Raw genomic sequence first — 15413 nt, 5'->3', positions numbered from 1 at the left:
GGGCATAATAGTGTGAGGAGAGCCCCATTGGCCGCCGTCATTGAGTCTGGCTGATAGCGTGTGAGAGGATTGGCCTTCGGGAGATGGACGAGCACTATAACTGGCCGCTCTCGATTTAGAGGACCTTAATGGATTTCAGGCTGGCGATTGGCCTCTCCTTCAAGTCGTCAAGAAGCATAGAGTCCCCTCGGATCATGTCAGTAGCAGATGAAACCGCTTGCTGATCGCAAGAGAGGACGGGCCAGTATGCCTCCCTAGGTAGGCACCCAGGTAGTGGCTGGTGAGACTCGCCTGCTGCACCCACTTAGACTGGGCACCTAGGTACCTAGGCACCTACCTAGGCAGGCAGGACTGCTCAGCTGCGGGGTTCTTCAACCGAGTCTGAGTCTTGCATTGCATTGCGTGCATGAAGGCCCAAGAGCACACGTGGGGTAACGGACTGTACCTGCCCACGCGACGCCTTGGCTTGGAGACCCAGCAGCCGGACCTGGGCGGCGGACTGACTAGGCTGGGCTGGAACTGGAACTGGCGCCAGGCAAATTTTCCCATGAGCGAGCCAGGCGATGGATGGATGGAACCCTTGGAATTTTTTTGTTGCTGGAGATTTTCTTGGGCTGTTGATTTCCTTCCCTACTTCCTCTTGTTTCTTTTTCATACTCCCATCTCTCCATCGCATAGTCTCTTGTTCCTCCTTGCTGCACGTCCCCTTTGCACGACAACCCACCCACCAACCCACACGCTTTGCTTATTCTCCGCACGTCGTCCCGTTGCATTTGCACGCGGCCGAGACATCTGCATACACCCGACTCGACCACGGCTCGCTACCTGCAGCAACCCACCGCCCAGCATGGTTGAGAAGCTCTACGTCACCTACAATGATGTGTGTATCTCGTATACTCCCTAGGCGTCCAAGGCGCACGCCTCCCAACCAAAACATCCAAACACCCCAGCACCAAATGGTGCCTCCCACCATGAGCCCCGGCGCGAGCACACCCGCACACGCCCCCAAGATGCGCGTTTCTGACTCCTGTCTGCCTCCCACTTCCAGGTCCACAAGCTCTGTCAGGAGTCCGCCTCCCACATCCTCGACAACTTCAAGCCCCACCTCATGATCGCCATAGGCGGCGGGGGCTACGTGCCCGCGCGCATCCTGCGGTCCTTCCTCAAGAAGCCCGGGAGCCCCAACATCCCCATCCAGGCCATCGGCCTGTCGCTCTACGAGGCCCTCGGCGGCACGGACGGCGTCGTCGAGGAGCCCGGCAAGCAGGTCACCCGCACCCAGTGGCTCGACCTGACCAGCCTCGGCGAGATGAAGAACCTCATAGGCAAGAAGATCCTCATCGTCGACGAGGTCGACGACACCCGCACCACCCTCGAGTACGCCGTCAAGGAGCTGGAGAAGGACGTCGAGGCCGCCAGGCAGAAGCTGGGGCTCGAGGGCGAGCACGCCAAGACCGAGTTTAGCATCTTTGTGCTGCACGTGAGTCGCCAACATCTCCTCCCCACCCGAGCGCGTTTACTGTGTCTCGCAGGCAAGGGCTAACGGGGGAGCCTTTTGGTTCGGGTAATCACAGAACAAGGACAAGCAAAAGAAGGGAACCCTCCCCACCGACATGATCCGGGGCGGCCGCTACCTGGCCGCGCGCACCGTCGGCGACGAGTGGATCTGCTACCCCTGGGAGGCCGAGGACATCGAGGAGCACGACGAGCTTGCTAGGCAGATGAAGGCGAAGCAGGCCAACGGGTCCTCGTGAGGACAAGGCCCGCTGACCGAGCGAGCGAGCGATGAGCGACTGAGCGGTCGAGACGGCGCAGACGTACGTTGGCGGCTGGGGCCATATATGCGGCCTGCCAGCCGGCACCCACCAACCCGGCTGCGAGACGCGCGCATATTTGTTTTACGTCTATCTTGGAAATAGATGGGCGCCTATTCTCCTGAAAACCCCCAGTCATTCCCGAGGCGCTACCAAGCGTTTGAGGCAGGCGTGGTTCAACTTTTCTACCAAATATTGGCTAGCATACATAAGAGGAAGGCAGTCTGCTTGAGCAACTGAATGGGCTTTTGAACGCAGCAAGGCGATAGTCCATCATGGGACCTGGGACGGGTTGCATAGCGATGTGGGATTGGGTAACCGCAAGGGGTGAAAACAAGACAGAGCTGAAGAGGCGACTCACGGGTCGCACTGCTGACCTAGAATCAAATGACAAGAGAGTTAAAGAAACATTTTCTGAACTTTGCCCCCCCCCCCCCAGAATTATGTGGTCATATTCAGTCCAGCGTGATGTTGCGTACTTTTCTGACAGCAGGGCGAAAGCCATAGCGTCTTCGAGCTGAACTTGGTTCCGCATCGGGTGAATCGCACCGCTCTCAGGTTGACCCCAAGCGCCGGTGCTGGTATACAGTACCGAAACTTGGACGCGGTTGTTTTATCTCCACAGTACCTAGGTAGTACAGCACTATCAGGTCTCCCATTGGGCCCCCAGTGTATTGTGCTCCGGAGGCTATTTCCAGGTTGACTTTGCTGCGGTGGGCGGCCTACAGTGCGGCGCGTCGAGTGGGTATCATGTCGGCATGTCTCCATTGGCAGCATTGGAGTGTTGCATTGTTAAAGTACAAACAGCACGTTTGACTGAGAGTGATTAGTTCGGTTATTCGTTCTGTGAAGTAAATATCAGGTCCCATAATGACCTCGGTAGTCACAAACAGACACGAATGACTTCAGCAAAAGTACGAAGAAAAAGCACACAGCAACAGAAGAGCACCATTGAGAGGTTTCTCGTTCTTGATTCTGCAAAGGAAATAAACCAATCCACGAAATCATCCACAAAACAGACACGCCCGATCGCAACCGAAATACTGCCTCAGAATCGTTGGACGGGCGGAAGGCAACTGTGAAACCCCAGGCCCTTCACCACCACGACGAGTCTGACTGAGAGGCTTTCTCGGGCGTGATGAATCATTTTCCAATCCGCAAGCAGTCCATCCAAACTCTCAGCTAGCTTCTTACCACTTAGTGGCATCGCAATTGGAGGATGAACCGATCGTTTCGCAAATTTCCAACTCGGGCTAGACATTGGTCATCGACACCAGATGCTCCAGTGAAATTCCAGAACTTTTCATCGCAATTCAAAACCAAACGCCTCTTTCTTCAAATTTTCGATGAGCGGCGGACGCCGGTCCTGACGAGACGGTCTAGTGAAATCCCAGGAGGATTGGCGAACGCGACCTCGCTCGTTTCCAATGTGGGGCATTCGCCGGCTTCTCCCATCTGTAGGATGGCAGGTGATGGAAGAAAGTGACCTTGCGCTTGCCCGACTCACTGGCGAGCTTCTGTGATGTGTCCAAGGGAGTGTCGCCGGGTGCTGATTTCTTCAAAATGGGTTTCAAGGGCGGGAGGGGGGTGAAGGTAAGCTCGCGGGTGCCGAACCAGAACAGATTGTGGGTCTCCTAGTCCACATCATCGTAGTCGTCGTCATCCTCGTCGCTGTCTTCTTCTCCCTCCGACGAGTCATCGATGTCCATTGCATCCGAATCGTACCCGTCGTCTCCATACTGGTCGTTATCAAAGGACTCACGGTCAAGCTGGCTCTGGTCATCCTGGCTCAGGTCATCCTCGTCATCGTCATAATACTCAGGGTCTTGTTCGCTGCCGCTTTCTCCCTGCTCAGACTCCGCAGAATAGCCCTCTGTCTGATGATGGGTCCCGTCCTCTGACGCGAGGTGGCGATCAGAAACACCATCCACATACCTCTCAGCATCCTGCTCGAAAAACCCCATCTTGAGTTCTTTGATGAAAATTCCGGGCAAACAAGGGTCAAAATCACGATCAGAGGCCTCCCAGATTTTAGCGCTGGCCTGAAGGTAATACCCCATAAAGGCCTTCCAGGCGCACGCTTGGTGGCTTCTGTAAGTGAAGACACGCTTCCTGGATCTCATGCACCATACTTTTTCATTGATGTCGCCCCAAGTGGTAGCCCGCGGAATATATGGATCGTTTTCAAACGCCGCAGGGATAAGCTGATCTAGGACACATCGAGCGGTCAATTCTCCGATCGGACGGCAGTCCTTGAAGTCGAGCATGTACAATCGCTTTCCAACTCCAGTTGGAGACGAGCCCAAGAGGAATTTTACTCCCCTACCATCCAGGCGAGCTCCCCAGTGGAGTAAGGCGTAGCCGAATGCGATCTCTCGCGCAAAGGCTTTCAGCGCGTGTTTCGCTTCAATCCCTTCGCGGGCGTTGATGATATGGTCGAGGTATCCGGAGAGATTCACATTGTCGAAGATGGTAATCGCGGCCTCCTCCGTGGCATCTTCCATGATGGAGTCCGAGACAGAGTCCCTGGCATAGTCCAACTCGTCGTCGTCGGAGCTCCTACCAAGGTAAATGCGGATGAGGCAATGCTCATTCGCGTCCAAGACATTCTCCACCTCTGTATCTTCGAGGCCGTAGCATCTCTGAAGAATCTCTCTGCGATCGTCATCTTCCAAGTTTCTAATCCGACTCAGTACAATCCCAATATGCTCATTGGAATCGACAGGCATGCGGTTGCCATCTGCGTCGTAAACCCCAGGGATGCGTGGATCGAGGTTCTCGCAAGGTCTGACAAGGCCAGGGAAAACATCTTCCACCCAACCTGTCGGGACAACTTCTTTGACGTTGGGAAAGAGCAACGGTCTGAGCCAGCGTGGCCTTGATTCGTTCCAAATTGAAGGACTCAACTTCTCAGACGCTTTTGTAACACGAAGAATGTTGAGTAGCTCTTGTATGATGACTGCCCGCCGACCGACTAGGACGACGAGCTTGCCGAAGCTCTCTGGAATACCATAAACTTCTGACTCAGTTCCATCCGTAATGAATTTGAGCGGCTTCCTCTTTGCTTTCTTTTCTGCCTCAGCAGCCTGCTCTTGGTGCTGAATGATTTGAGCACTTCTGTTGTTCGCTTGCTGAATTTCAGACCTCAAAGTCTGTAAGATTATGTTATCTTTCTCCATCAATGCGTCGATTGGCTCAGTTGACGATTTGATCGATTGGTCGGCTGATGTCCTGCGTGACCCACGCGCTTCAATTTCCCTGATCCATTTCTCATTGATCTCGTTCTGCTTCCGGTGTAGCGCGAGGATAATGTTGAGATTTCCCAATATCCGACCTGACGGATCACACGGACACGAAGACGTTTGATGAACTGCGCAAATCCTGTAAGCGAAGTAGTCAATTGAGACTGGGATAGTACGGTCATTTTCTCACCTCCACTTGTGCTAGATTTGCTCTGATGAACATGGGCAGTGGAGTCGCGATTGGCTGCCGTAGCCTTTGGAGCGCCGTCGAGGCTTGTTGGATTGCTGTTGAGAATGAAGTCGATCGCCATTCGATTTGGCGTGGGTCGTTGATTGTCGCGTTGGACGTCTGGTATCGCGTGTTTACCGTGATGTGTTGAATCGCTAGGCATGCTAGGACTGGAGACTCCATTAATTGGACTTTGGACAGTAGATACGCTCGCAATGCGGGAGCTGCTTGATGGACCGCGGTTGTCATTGCCTGTGGTGAATGGGTGGACTGTGACATCCAGATTCGCCGCAGAATCGGTCATGGCGTCGCTCGAGCTCATATTGTTGATGCTGAGGCTTGAATGGTTGCCGTCCTTTTGCGGCGAGAGCCTGTGACTCAAGCCAGCCATAGCGACTTGTGTGGTTCGTGAATCAGAGGAATTGAGTCGGGCCTTCGGTCGCGATTGGGAGAGTTGCAAAACCACAAAGCATTAGGACGGGGACGACGAGCGAACGGGCGCAATTCGAACAGAAAGGTTGATTAACTGCTGTTCGTAGGATAAATGCGTCCGAGAAAGTAGTGGTCAGGGGATGAGGAAAGATGTGAAATGGTTATGGGGATAAAAGTTTCAAAGACCAGACGGTGGTGTGGAGGTGACACGGGAGTGAAGGAGAAGGAGGGAACTGCCACGGGAAGGTCGGCGGTGACCTCTCTCGTGTCATTCACTGCGTGCCTGAGAGACGAGGAGTACAGGTACTTGGGCCGGGTTACAGAGGCAGACAGACGGCTGCTTAAAAAACCCAGAAGCGTTGAGGTGAGGGTACCTAAGCACTGGGGTGGGTAGGTGGGCAGAAAAGAGAGGGAAACGGGTAGGGCGTGCCCCCCCCCCCCTTCAGTGCAGACGCCGGGTCGTCCGACCGAGATCGCCTTACCGCTAAAAGAACACCACAGCCTGCGAGACCAACCGAACAAAAGTTGATAGGTAGCTCTGTCCAGAGCCAGAACTGGTCACATGATAGATACCCTATCGCCAGCCGCCAAAGCACACCGTGATGGCTCTCACCTGGCAGCCGATGGGCAGGAGACAGCCCCAAGACTTGCCCGTCTCGCACCACGACCTTGAGATGGTAGATCCTCCAGCCAAAAGAATGCACGGTCACGACAAGACATCCTGCTTTGCTAGCCGTGACTGCCCACTGGATGCTAGACGACTTAGGCCACAGACGACATCACATGCAGCAGCAGCAACCTTCAAAAAGCTGGTGAACATGTTATCGTAGGGGGTTTATCCTCCGCTATCGAGTCACCTGCCGCAAAACCAACATGCTAGACTGGCCATCATCCTTAATGCTTGGGACGGAACCCGACTCGGACCGTCTAGCTTGGACCATTTCGTCGCATCTTGACCGGGCTGCCATGACCCACAGTGCCAGTAACCCGTCACTTGAGCGATTTGCATTGTCTTCGGTCCAAATTGACCATGAGAATGGTGTGCCTGAACACTCCGCTGCCTAACGAATGGGTCGGGTACAGCAGCAGCACTCCAAGATTCAGCGAAGAATCAGCAAAGGACGGAAGGATATGACAGACACGGGACGAAACCCACGAAAAAGGGAAGTAGAAAAGACGGCCGTCCCAGGTATGGGAACTCGATTCAAGCACACAGCAGACCTGACACCAGCCATATACGTGCTAGAAATAGCACATGTAAACTCGCCCTGAAAAACCATCTATTAGCGTGGTATATAATATCAACCCCCTGAAGTACCTTCGCGAGAATGCTTCTCTTTCAATCGTTTCTCCTGCTTCATAAATTCCCTGATGCCAACCGGCACGTTCTTATACAGATCATCGTCCCAAAAGTCCTTAGCAATTTTGGGAGAAGAAGAAGCCGGTGGAGTATCCCAGTTGGTATCCGATCCGGCCCCGTTGTCGTCCATGCTGACAGCAATATGATCTGTCCCAGAAGTCGTCGGTGGCCGCTTCGCCGAATTCGCATCCGCATCCGCACTCACACCCGCACCCGCACCAGTCCCTGCGTCAGCTTCCCTCTCCGCAGCTAGCTTCCTCGTCGCCTCCGCATCCGCAAGCGCCCAGTCCTCCATCTCGTCGCGGTATCGGTCCCAGACGCAGTTGACACACCCGCTCATACAGCAATTATCCGGCTCCTCTGGCTTCGGCGGCACCACGACGCCCGCGATGACCGTGCTCTTCGCGCGCAGCTTCGCTAGCTGCTCTGCGCGCTCGGCCGGGCCGGCCAGGCGCGACCCGAATATCACCTTGGCCTTGTCCTCTGTGCTTGATTGGGTCGGGGGCGGCGTGGGGACGGGCGGCGATGTCCCTATCTACTATGGCCGAAAATCTGGTGAGCCCTGGTGGCACAGACGCTAGGTCACTTGGGTCCAGGTTTTCTTACCGAAGGGGGTGGGGAAGAAGAAGACGGAGAAGAGGCGGAAGAGGTCTTGGCGGCGACTTCCTTGGCTGTCTCCTTGATGTTGGCTGCTGGTGAGGCCTTGGGTGTGGTGCCGGCAGTGGCAGTGGCAGCTGGCTCAGTCTTTGCCTTGGGCTTGCGACCACGCTTGGCTGGCTCCTTGGAGGCCTCCTCCTCCTGGGCGGCCTTGACAGAGCTGGCGGGCTCCTCGGGCTTGACGTCGGGGATGGGCTGGGGCGTGTTGAGGATGGCCTCGTAAAAGCGTCCGATGGGCATCGCCTGCTCGTTGGAGTCCTCCTTTGGCGGCGAGGGGGTTGGGTTCTTGGTGGGGATAGTCGCGTACGTGCGACGGGCTCGACTTGTCGCAACCAGCGACCGCAAAGGCCGGGGGTTGAACAGCATTGTCCTGACGGAGGATGACATGGCTGCTGTGGATCGGGAGCAGCGTGGTAGAAGGACTGTTATGCAAGGAAAGAAATCTATGCGCGCAACGGTGTAGTCTATGTGAAAGGTGCGCAAGACAGGAGAAGAATGGGATGTCGTCAAATCTAGTCTGTCGCAGCCGACGGGGTGAAGTCGGGAGAAGGAGCAGGAAAAAACAGGGGCCAAGCAGTCCCCAGCTCAAAATTCTCGACCGGCACAAAACGTCATGGTGGGACTAAACCGGGAATAGCAATACGGTGCAGTAGGACAGCAGATAGGCGCAGCGTGGTCCCGGTTGAAGAGTGTAGAGGCAAACAGAATCGACAATCATGCGACGGCAGCACTGGCATTATTTAGAATCGGCTCCAGTGGTTGAAGCAGGTATGGTATTGAGGCGCAACTCAATAACACTCTAATAACCTTGTCCACGAGAGAGCCAACATCATGGGTCCTTGAAGTTCTCCCAAAACATGACCAGGCCCAGGGTGGATGCAAGATCTATTGGCCCGAGCTCTGCAGATTGTGGGGGCCCATCCTGACCCCAAAGTAAACAGTAACCCAGTTGGGGAATTCCTATCCTGAAAGCTCCCGAAAACACGCGCCGAGCACCCTCAACAGCTGCGACATCTCCCATTGACACGCGTCGCAGCCGTTCAAGCGCGTCAAAGCCCTGCTATAATGTTCCTGAAGATCTCATGTCTAGCATAATTGTCCAGTGATGGAGTCATCGGCGCCCAAGAGGCGCAAGACATCTCCAACATCTTCTGTCCCCGTCGAGTCCACCACCCCGCCAGATCCTCCACCACATCAGCAGCCACCAGAACTGCAACCAACAACAGAATCCCCCACGAGGTCAAGCGGACCCAGGCACCAGATCGCGTCGAGCCGAGCCGAGGATCTACCTGCATCACAACCAGACTCCCCCGATGACGACGCCGCCGACGTCTCGAACGCCCTCACGGCACAGCTCGAGCACCATTCCGAAGGAGACGGCACCGCGTCGTCTCCAACCTCCCGGCCACAAGATGCAGCTACAACGGCTTACAGCGCGCCATCCGACGCCGGCACGAGTCAAGAGAGGTCGGGGTCGCGATCACCAGTGAGGAGGGCGGGCGGCGCGACCCTCGGCGCACAACCAGCCCGGCGCTCGCCCAGTCGGCCGCAACCAAGACCGCTACCACCTCCCGCGCCCGAGAACGAGGAAGACCTGTTCAACCCCTTCATTGGGCGGGCTCTTCAACGCTCGCCGCTCAACACAGGCGTGCTGCCTGTCGCTGTCCCCCAAGAGCCCGAACTGCCCCCCACGCCCCACCATCTCGATCCCGTGGTTAGCACTCCACCGTCGGGGATCCATCATACGCCGTCCAAGAGACGTCGCCAGGGAAATGCTGGGCGTCTTGCGCGACAGGAATCACCGTCCAAAGGGGCTTCACAAGACAATCATGGCCTACCGCAGAAAGAGTCACAGAAACCCAGGGTGTTTCGCGTCGCTAGACGCGGGAGTCCGGTACGAATCGTCGAACAGGAGTTGCCCACGGCACAGGAATCCAGAGAACAGGATGAGAAGCCGACGAGCGAGTTTGCGCCGGGAACACATCCGCGTCGGAGCATAAGACTTAACCCGCTCGCGGAAAAGCAGAGACAGCGCGATGCATTGTTGCGCGAGGTGGCGCAACTAGAGGCAGATCTTGAACTAGCTACCAGGGAAAATCAAGCCGCAGCCCAGGGTGTGTCTTCACTCGCGGACAGCAGTGACGTCTTGGATCTCTTTCGCCGTCACCTTCTCCCAGCCCAGATGGACGAGGAGCCCGACTCAACTACAAAATGGCTGGAGACAGCGATGAATCCCATAGCGATGTTAGGATTCAACGGGTCCTCGTCGGCTTTTCTCCCACCACCTATACCACAACAGGAGGAAGAACCGGAGCGACCTCCCACCTCGCACCATCCAATCCCAATGTCCGCCGCAGAAGAACTTCCCTATCTGCAAGTCTTTACGCCCCTAACCTTCACCTCGAAGTCCACCACCATCTCCGCCCCCTCTGACCATGGAGAGCCCATGCTGAAAAAGCTCTCAATCCGCATCGGATCTGCCACACCGCCCGACCTTTTCGTCGCCGGAATGGAAATGACAGTCAACACCCGCACCCTTGCAGTGTCGTCCCTCGCCGTGCCCAAGCTCGACCCGGCCGCTAGAAGGGAACTTCAGCCGTTCATCGACAACATCACCAGTAGCTGGAAGCCACCACACAGCGCGCTTACACGGAACATCAGCGTCCTTGCGTGGGCTATGAGCGAGTGGTACCGCGTCGCGCTAAAGAGGGCCAAGTTCTGGCACTCGCTGGAGAAACAGCTCGGGCCGGAGGGCAAAGATGGTCTTTCTGACGTTGTGAGGGTCATGAGGACGAGGAAGAGGCGGAAGAGGCGAGCGCGGGGAGAAGTGGACGACGTCGGTGGCAGTTTTGAGTCCGCCGACTCGGCGGGCGGGTCCCTTGATGGCATGCTGCTTTCAAAGGCGGACCTGCTGCCGCACATGGGCAGGTCAACCATGGACCTGAGCATTCCCTGTCTCGCTGATGAGGGAGTCAGGACGTCGTCGGAGTTGCGTGTCAGCTGGGGCATCGAATTTGACTGGACTGGCGAGGCGAGGAGCAAGCTTGGTGTGGAGGTCGGCGTTCCGGGAAAGTGTAAGTGCCCCTATTCTCCTCAATGCAGCACCTGAACTCACATGTACTTCTCGACAGGGCAAGCGTCTGATGATCGCAAAAGTATTACTGGGATACCCACGTTGTTTGACAGGCTCGTACAAGGCGGCGAGGACCCGCTGACGGGCGTCAAGACGGTAGTTGCTCTGCTGGCGGGCGAGCCAGCGTCTTGAAATTGAGGTATCTGCTATAGTTGTGCAGTATGACGGCAGTTTTTAGTCCATGGTGTTCGAAGGCCATATGTAAACCCGACGTTGGGTCTCTAAGGTTGAACGTGGACCAGCGAACGATCGTGTGGCACATCCCATGGGATCAAGTCGCTTCAAGAAGCTAGTTCGAGATTCGCAGCGCAAGAACGCGCGCGCGTCTCGTAAGATTATTACTTTGTATCTTGGAAGGTATAGCCAGACATGTGACGTCCGTCCAAAGGTATTTTGCCCCAGCATCAGCGATGTTTAATATGCACTTGCGACCGAGGAGCACATCTGAATCTCTCGGTGTGTGCGAGCCCAGACGCCAGAAAGGACTGCGTCTTCCCTGCCTCGTATATCGCTACTCCAAGTTGCTCCTATTCCCAGGGCCATACCACAGCTCCACAGCTCGGAAGTAGGTGTCGCGTGCGATGTGATCTCTCCACGTTGCATCCTCCTTTTTGTCCTTGTCCCCCTTAATCCACGGTGACGCCCAGCTTCCGCAGCTCCACCTTGGCGACCTCTATTTCGCTCATCAGCTCGTCGTGCGCCTCGGGGACGTCGTTGAAGGTCAGGACACCCCAGCCGAGGCGGACGAGCAGGTAGGCGCCGAGGGAGACGAGGGCCCAGAAGGGCAGGATGGGCACGATCTCGGACTGGACGACGGCGGGGAGGGGGATCAGGTTGAGGTAGAGGGCTAGGTAGGCCTGTTGTTTTTGTATTAGTCTCTCTTGCCAGCAACACATGTCTTGGCTATGGCCTGGTGGTGGTCCCTGGTCCATATGTGTGTCCGGGTGGGCTACCGAGGCGGTGGGCGAAGACGTACCGAGCTCACAAGGAGGGCGATGGAGATGGTCTGCTGGGCGCGCGTCATCTTGTTCGTCGATGTGTGGTGGCTGCTTGAAAGGAGGAATTATTGGTCGATTGGGCGCGTGGTTTGGGATTGAATGGTTGCCTCTGGAAAGGAAAAGTGGGCTTTGGAAAGGAGCGACGCGAATGGAGGAGTGGTTGTCAATGGGCGAGGGCGGTGATATGCGCTGGCTAGGGACGAACTTCAGGCGAATGTCGTTTTGAGGACACGATCAGCTGCTGCATGGTCGCCCGCCGGCCAAAGGTGGGGCATGGGGGAACCCCCTGTCCGGTGCTTGGGGGTCTTTGGAGGCTGAGGTAAGCACCCTAACGTCGTCCATCTTCAGTTGCGATCGATAGCAACATACACAGTATCAAGCTGAACTTCACCCTTAAGAACAGATGTGTGTTCACGTGTTATGTTAACCGAGAAACTGCTTCTCTTCAACGCTAGCAATCATTGCATGTATGCATTTTTTTCGAAGCAAATGTAGCCATCGAAGAGTATTCTCTGCTGATCCATCCTGGTGTCCACCTTCAAATGTTGCCCTCGTACACTGCCAATGCTCAGACACTGCCACTCTGCTTTGCCACCATCGTCCTCCATCACAGGCCACTCTTGGTTGCTGCAATCTTGCGAGATCATTTGCACAAATCTCATCTCCCGTCCTGCCACGCATCTCAGCCACCTCTCCTGCTATCAATGTTCCAGTCCTTTCCCCAGGGGCCCAGCTTGGCCTCAAACGGCTGATCCCGGCGACGCGCCTTGACCTCATCCAGGAGCTCATCCAGCCTCCTCTGTAGGTCCACGTTCTCCCTGAGACACTGCTCCTTCTCTGCCTGGAGGCGCTTCACCTTTCCACTCAGAGTCTGGTTCTCAAAATTCAATGCCGTTAGGCGAAAATTCTCCCCGGCACGATAGGGAATGTAGCCACTTGTCGCCCGTGAGGCAGACGCAGCCTGGCTCTTCGCCTGAGCAACAGCCTCCAGCGCGGCTCGCGCATCTTCGATGAGCCTGACCAGTGCCAGGCGAAGGCTCTCTTCGAACGCTGCATCCTTCCCCAGACTGTCTGCACCATCAGCCTCTGGGGCCTGCTTGCTCGCCTCGTCCCGCGCGCGGCCAATCCTTGCGGCCTCGCGGTCCAAGATGTTGGACTCCGCCGTTCCGATGTTCTTGTCTTTGGCCCGCGCCTTCAGGTCTTCCTGGAATTCCTCCAGGGCAGCGTCCACCTCGTTCTTCGTCTGATTCCTGTGCGTGGTCTTTAGTGTGTTGAGGAGCGAGAGGACCTCGTCGTGGGCGTCGTGTAGGCTCAGGAGCCCGGGGGTGCCGCCGAGCTGGCTGCTCCGCAGGCGCGCAGGACTGGGACTGGGTGGGTTTTCAGTCGTCCTCGTGGTGGCAATGTTGATGCTTGAGCGTCTCATGGGTTTTCCTGTGCCCAGGAATGGATCATCCCCGGTTTCCTTGTTGGTACTGCGTCTCTTCTTCTTCATCGCGCCCGAGGCCTTTGAATGGTGGATTGCTGTTGCAGGAGTGGCTTCCACGTCTTTGGCCAGCTTCGGACGAGCCGTTGAATGACTGGGGAGGCTATCAGCCTGCCCGTTGCGTGGATTGCGTGGTCTGTCGAAAGAGCCTCGAGGAGTATCGCCAGGCCGGAACGCTGTGAAACTCGAATTGGGGACGTTTCGGGACGGGAGGGTGGAATCGAGCTCATACGATCTGGTCTGTGGTTTGAAGGCCGGCTGAGACTCGGCATCCGGCTGCTCGAAGTCACAGTAGTCTGCCATCACCACAGGTGACAACGGCGTGTCGGGGCTCACTGTCAGGGTTGAAGAATCGTCCCAACGGGTATCGAACGAAGGCCCTGTTGGTGTGGATGGCCGTGTTGGTCCTCCATCTCGAGTCATCTCTACGTATCGAGAATCCATTTTGACAGCTTCACTATGATCTCTTGGGCCGGATGTCAGGTGTGAAGATTGTTACCGGGGGTCCAAGTGAGTCAGAGAGCGAGATGGTATTGGACCTGTTCCTTTCGCACGGGACAGCAGTCATTTAAAAGGCGGACGGTCGCTCGGGATTTGAAAGCCTGGCATGCTTCGAACCTGTTTCTGAGGTCAACTCCCATCACAAGATGTAAGTGAGACAAGTGTTGCTAGAGCTTTGCTGATGAATTAATCACAGACAGACATTGTTCAAAGTCGCATGTGCAGGCCTGATCAAACTGTGTCATAGTCTCGTGGGCTCTGTGTAAGACTTCCACACGTAGGCAAATTGAAACGCAAAAGGCCGTCGTTGATTATCCCTCTTTGTGGACCGACATCACAATTCTTCCGACTCCTTTGGTTCAAGCTGAAGCACCATTCACGCTCAAGGCACAAAGCTTTCTTCCTTCCCAAGAAAGCATGCAAGTCCCATTTTAATGTCTCGACCTCTCTGAGTCACTGCTACCGTGCCTTGGTGATTTTTGGACCCGTATCATCTTGACCGAAATTGCCTCCTCCCCACGGCTTGTGTCGACTTTCTTTCGACCTCTCCTGCACTCACTCAACAAGGCCAAAATGACCCACGCCCCACCAGTGATGGCTGCGACAATCGTGTATGCCAGCTTCAGCGTCTCACTGGCGCCGGCCAGCCTCAGGCCCAGCCCGCCATTGACAATGCCCAGGACAATGGCAATCCTGCCGTCCCAGAGGTGAAGGTGGGAGGCCACCTTGCGCCTCTGGTACCGCTTGAACTGGCGGTGGTGAATGTAGCCCAAAAGAGGCTGAATCAGGAGCATGGCGAAGACCACGATGCCAATGATGGGGTGGGCATTGGCTGGCGAGCTCGACAGCTGTTTCAACGTCCTGTGTCAGCCTGAATCCTCCCAACACACGACCGCGTTTTACCATAAAAGGCAGCCAAAACAAAGGCCCCAAGGCAAGCACTCACCAGGCTCTGGCCTGCTCCCGATGGCAACATCCGCAGCAGCACGACCCCCAAGGCGAACCCGGCAATGTAGAGCAGCCAGGCGAGGATCTGGACGACGAAGTGGATCCACACGGACAGCCGGCCCGGGATGATGCGCAGGAGGATTGCCCCGAGCGGGAACAGGATCACGAAGGCGGCGGTCGCTACGATACCGTGGGCGGATCGGCGCCGCATGGCCGTGTTGTAGTCGAAGCCCGCCCCGTATCCAAACCCAAAGCTGCCGTCGCCGTCGCCATCGCCATCGCTGCTGCTACTGCTGCCGCCGTAGCCAGAGTACCCGCTGCCGGAATTTCCACCGTTCCAACCGCCGCCTCCCCAGCCGCCAAACTGGGCGAGAGCTGGATGGGCGAGCGTGGCTGGTGGGCTCGTTGTTAGTTTGCGACTCCTGGTGCGGGTTGTTATTGTTCAAGAGGAGCCGGGCTCACCTATCGCCAACACGGTCTGTGTTACACTATTCATTATCTATATTGCTTTTATGAAGCTCCAGTAGAACACGTAGTACAAGCAGTAAATAATACTCCAGTTGCAGAAAAGTAATCAAGAGATCCAAATCTGTCAAGAAAACGGGCGCGAGAGGGA

The 15413-nt window shown here is 56.1% G+C and overlaps 6 protein-coding genes across 6 annotated transcripts; 2 read left to right on the top strand and 4 right to left on the bottom strand.

Moving 5' to 3' along the window:
- Positions 1–847: 847 nt before the first annotated feature.
- On the top strand, positions 848–1754 carry INS49_009942 (uncharacterized protein; the record flags this gene model as incomplete). The annotated part of the gene is made up of 3 exons (XM_043170669.1): positions 848–880; positions 1049–1480; positions 1575–1754. The coding sequence occupies 3 exons, from the start codon at positions 848–850 to the stop codon at positions 1752–1754; spliced, it is 645 nt and encodes a 214-aa protein (XP_043025234.1).
- A 1694-nt stretch (positions 1755–3448) lies between these two features.
- On the bottom strand, positions 3449–4543 carry INS49_009941 (uncharacterized protein; the record flags this gene model as incomplete). The annotated part of the gene is made up of 1 exon (XM_043170668.1): positions 3449–4543. The coding sequence occupies one exon, from the start codon at positions 4541–4543 to the stop codon at positions 3449–3451; it is 1095 nt and encodes a 364-aa protein (XP_043025233.1).
- Positions 4544–7018: 2475 nt separating this feature from the next.
- On the bottom strand, positions 7019–8121 carry INS49_009940 (uncharacterized protein; the record flags this gene model as incomplete). Its single annotated transcript, XM_043170667.1, has 2 exons — positions 7019–7558; positions 7684–8121. The coding sequence occupies 2 exons, from the start codon at positions 8119–8121 to the stop codon at positions 7019–7021; spliced, it is 978 nt and encodes a 325-aa protein (XP_043025232.1).
- Positions 8122–8839: 718 nt separating this feature from the next.
- INS49_009939 (uncharacterized protein) lies at positions 8840–10999 on the top strand (the record flags this gene model as incomplete). The annotated part of the gene is made up of 2 exons (XM_043170666.1): positions 8840–10808; positions 10866–10999. The coding sequence occupies 2 exons, from the start codon at positions 8840–8842 to the stop codon at positions 10997–10999; spliced, it is 2103 nt and encodes a 700-aa protein (XP_043025231.1).
- Positions 11000–11493: 494 nt separating this feature from the next.
- On the bottom strand, positions 11494–11891 carry INS49_009938 (uncharacterized protein; the record flags this gene model as incomplete). Its single annotated transcript, XM_043170665.1, has 2 exons — positions 11494–11724; positions 11844–11891. The coding sequence occupies 2 exons, from the start codon at positions 11889–11891 to the stop codon at positions 11494–11496; spliced, it is 279 nt and encodes a 92-aa protein (XP_043025230.1).
- Positions 11892–12547: 656 nt separating this feature from the next.
- INS49_009937 (uncharacterized protein) lies at positions 12548–15293 on the bottom strand (the record flags this gene model as incomplete). Its single annotated transcript, XM_043170664.1, has 5 exons — positions 12548–13442; positions 13581–13683; positions 14409–14697; positions 14796–15190; positions 15260–15293. The coding sequence occupies 5 exons, from the start codon at positions 15291–15293 to the stop codon at positions 12548–12550; spliced, it is 1716 nt and encodes a 571-aa protein (XP_043025229.1).
- Positions 15294–15413: the final 120 nt, after the last annotated feature.

The sequence above is a fragment of the Diaporthe citri genome, assembly GCF_014595645.1.
Source record: "Diaporthe citri strain NFHF-8-4 chromosome Unknown scaffold_4, whole genome shotgun sequence".
NCBI classification, from domain to species: domain Eukaryota; kingdom Fungi; phylum Ascomycota; class Sordariomycetes; order Diaporthales; family Diaporthaceae; genus Diaporthe; species Diaporthe citri.
The sequence above is the reverse complement of the archived record's forward strand: the minus strand, read 5'-3'. Positions and strand labels throughout refer to the sequence as shown.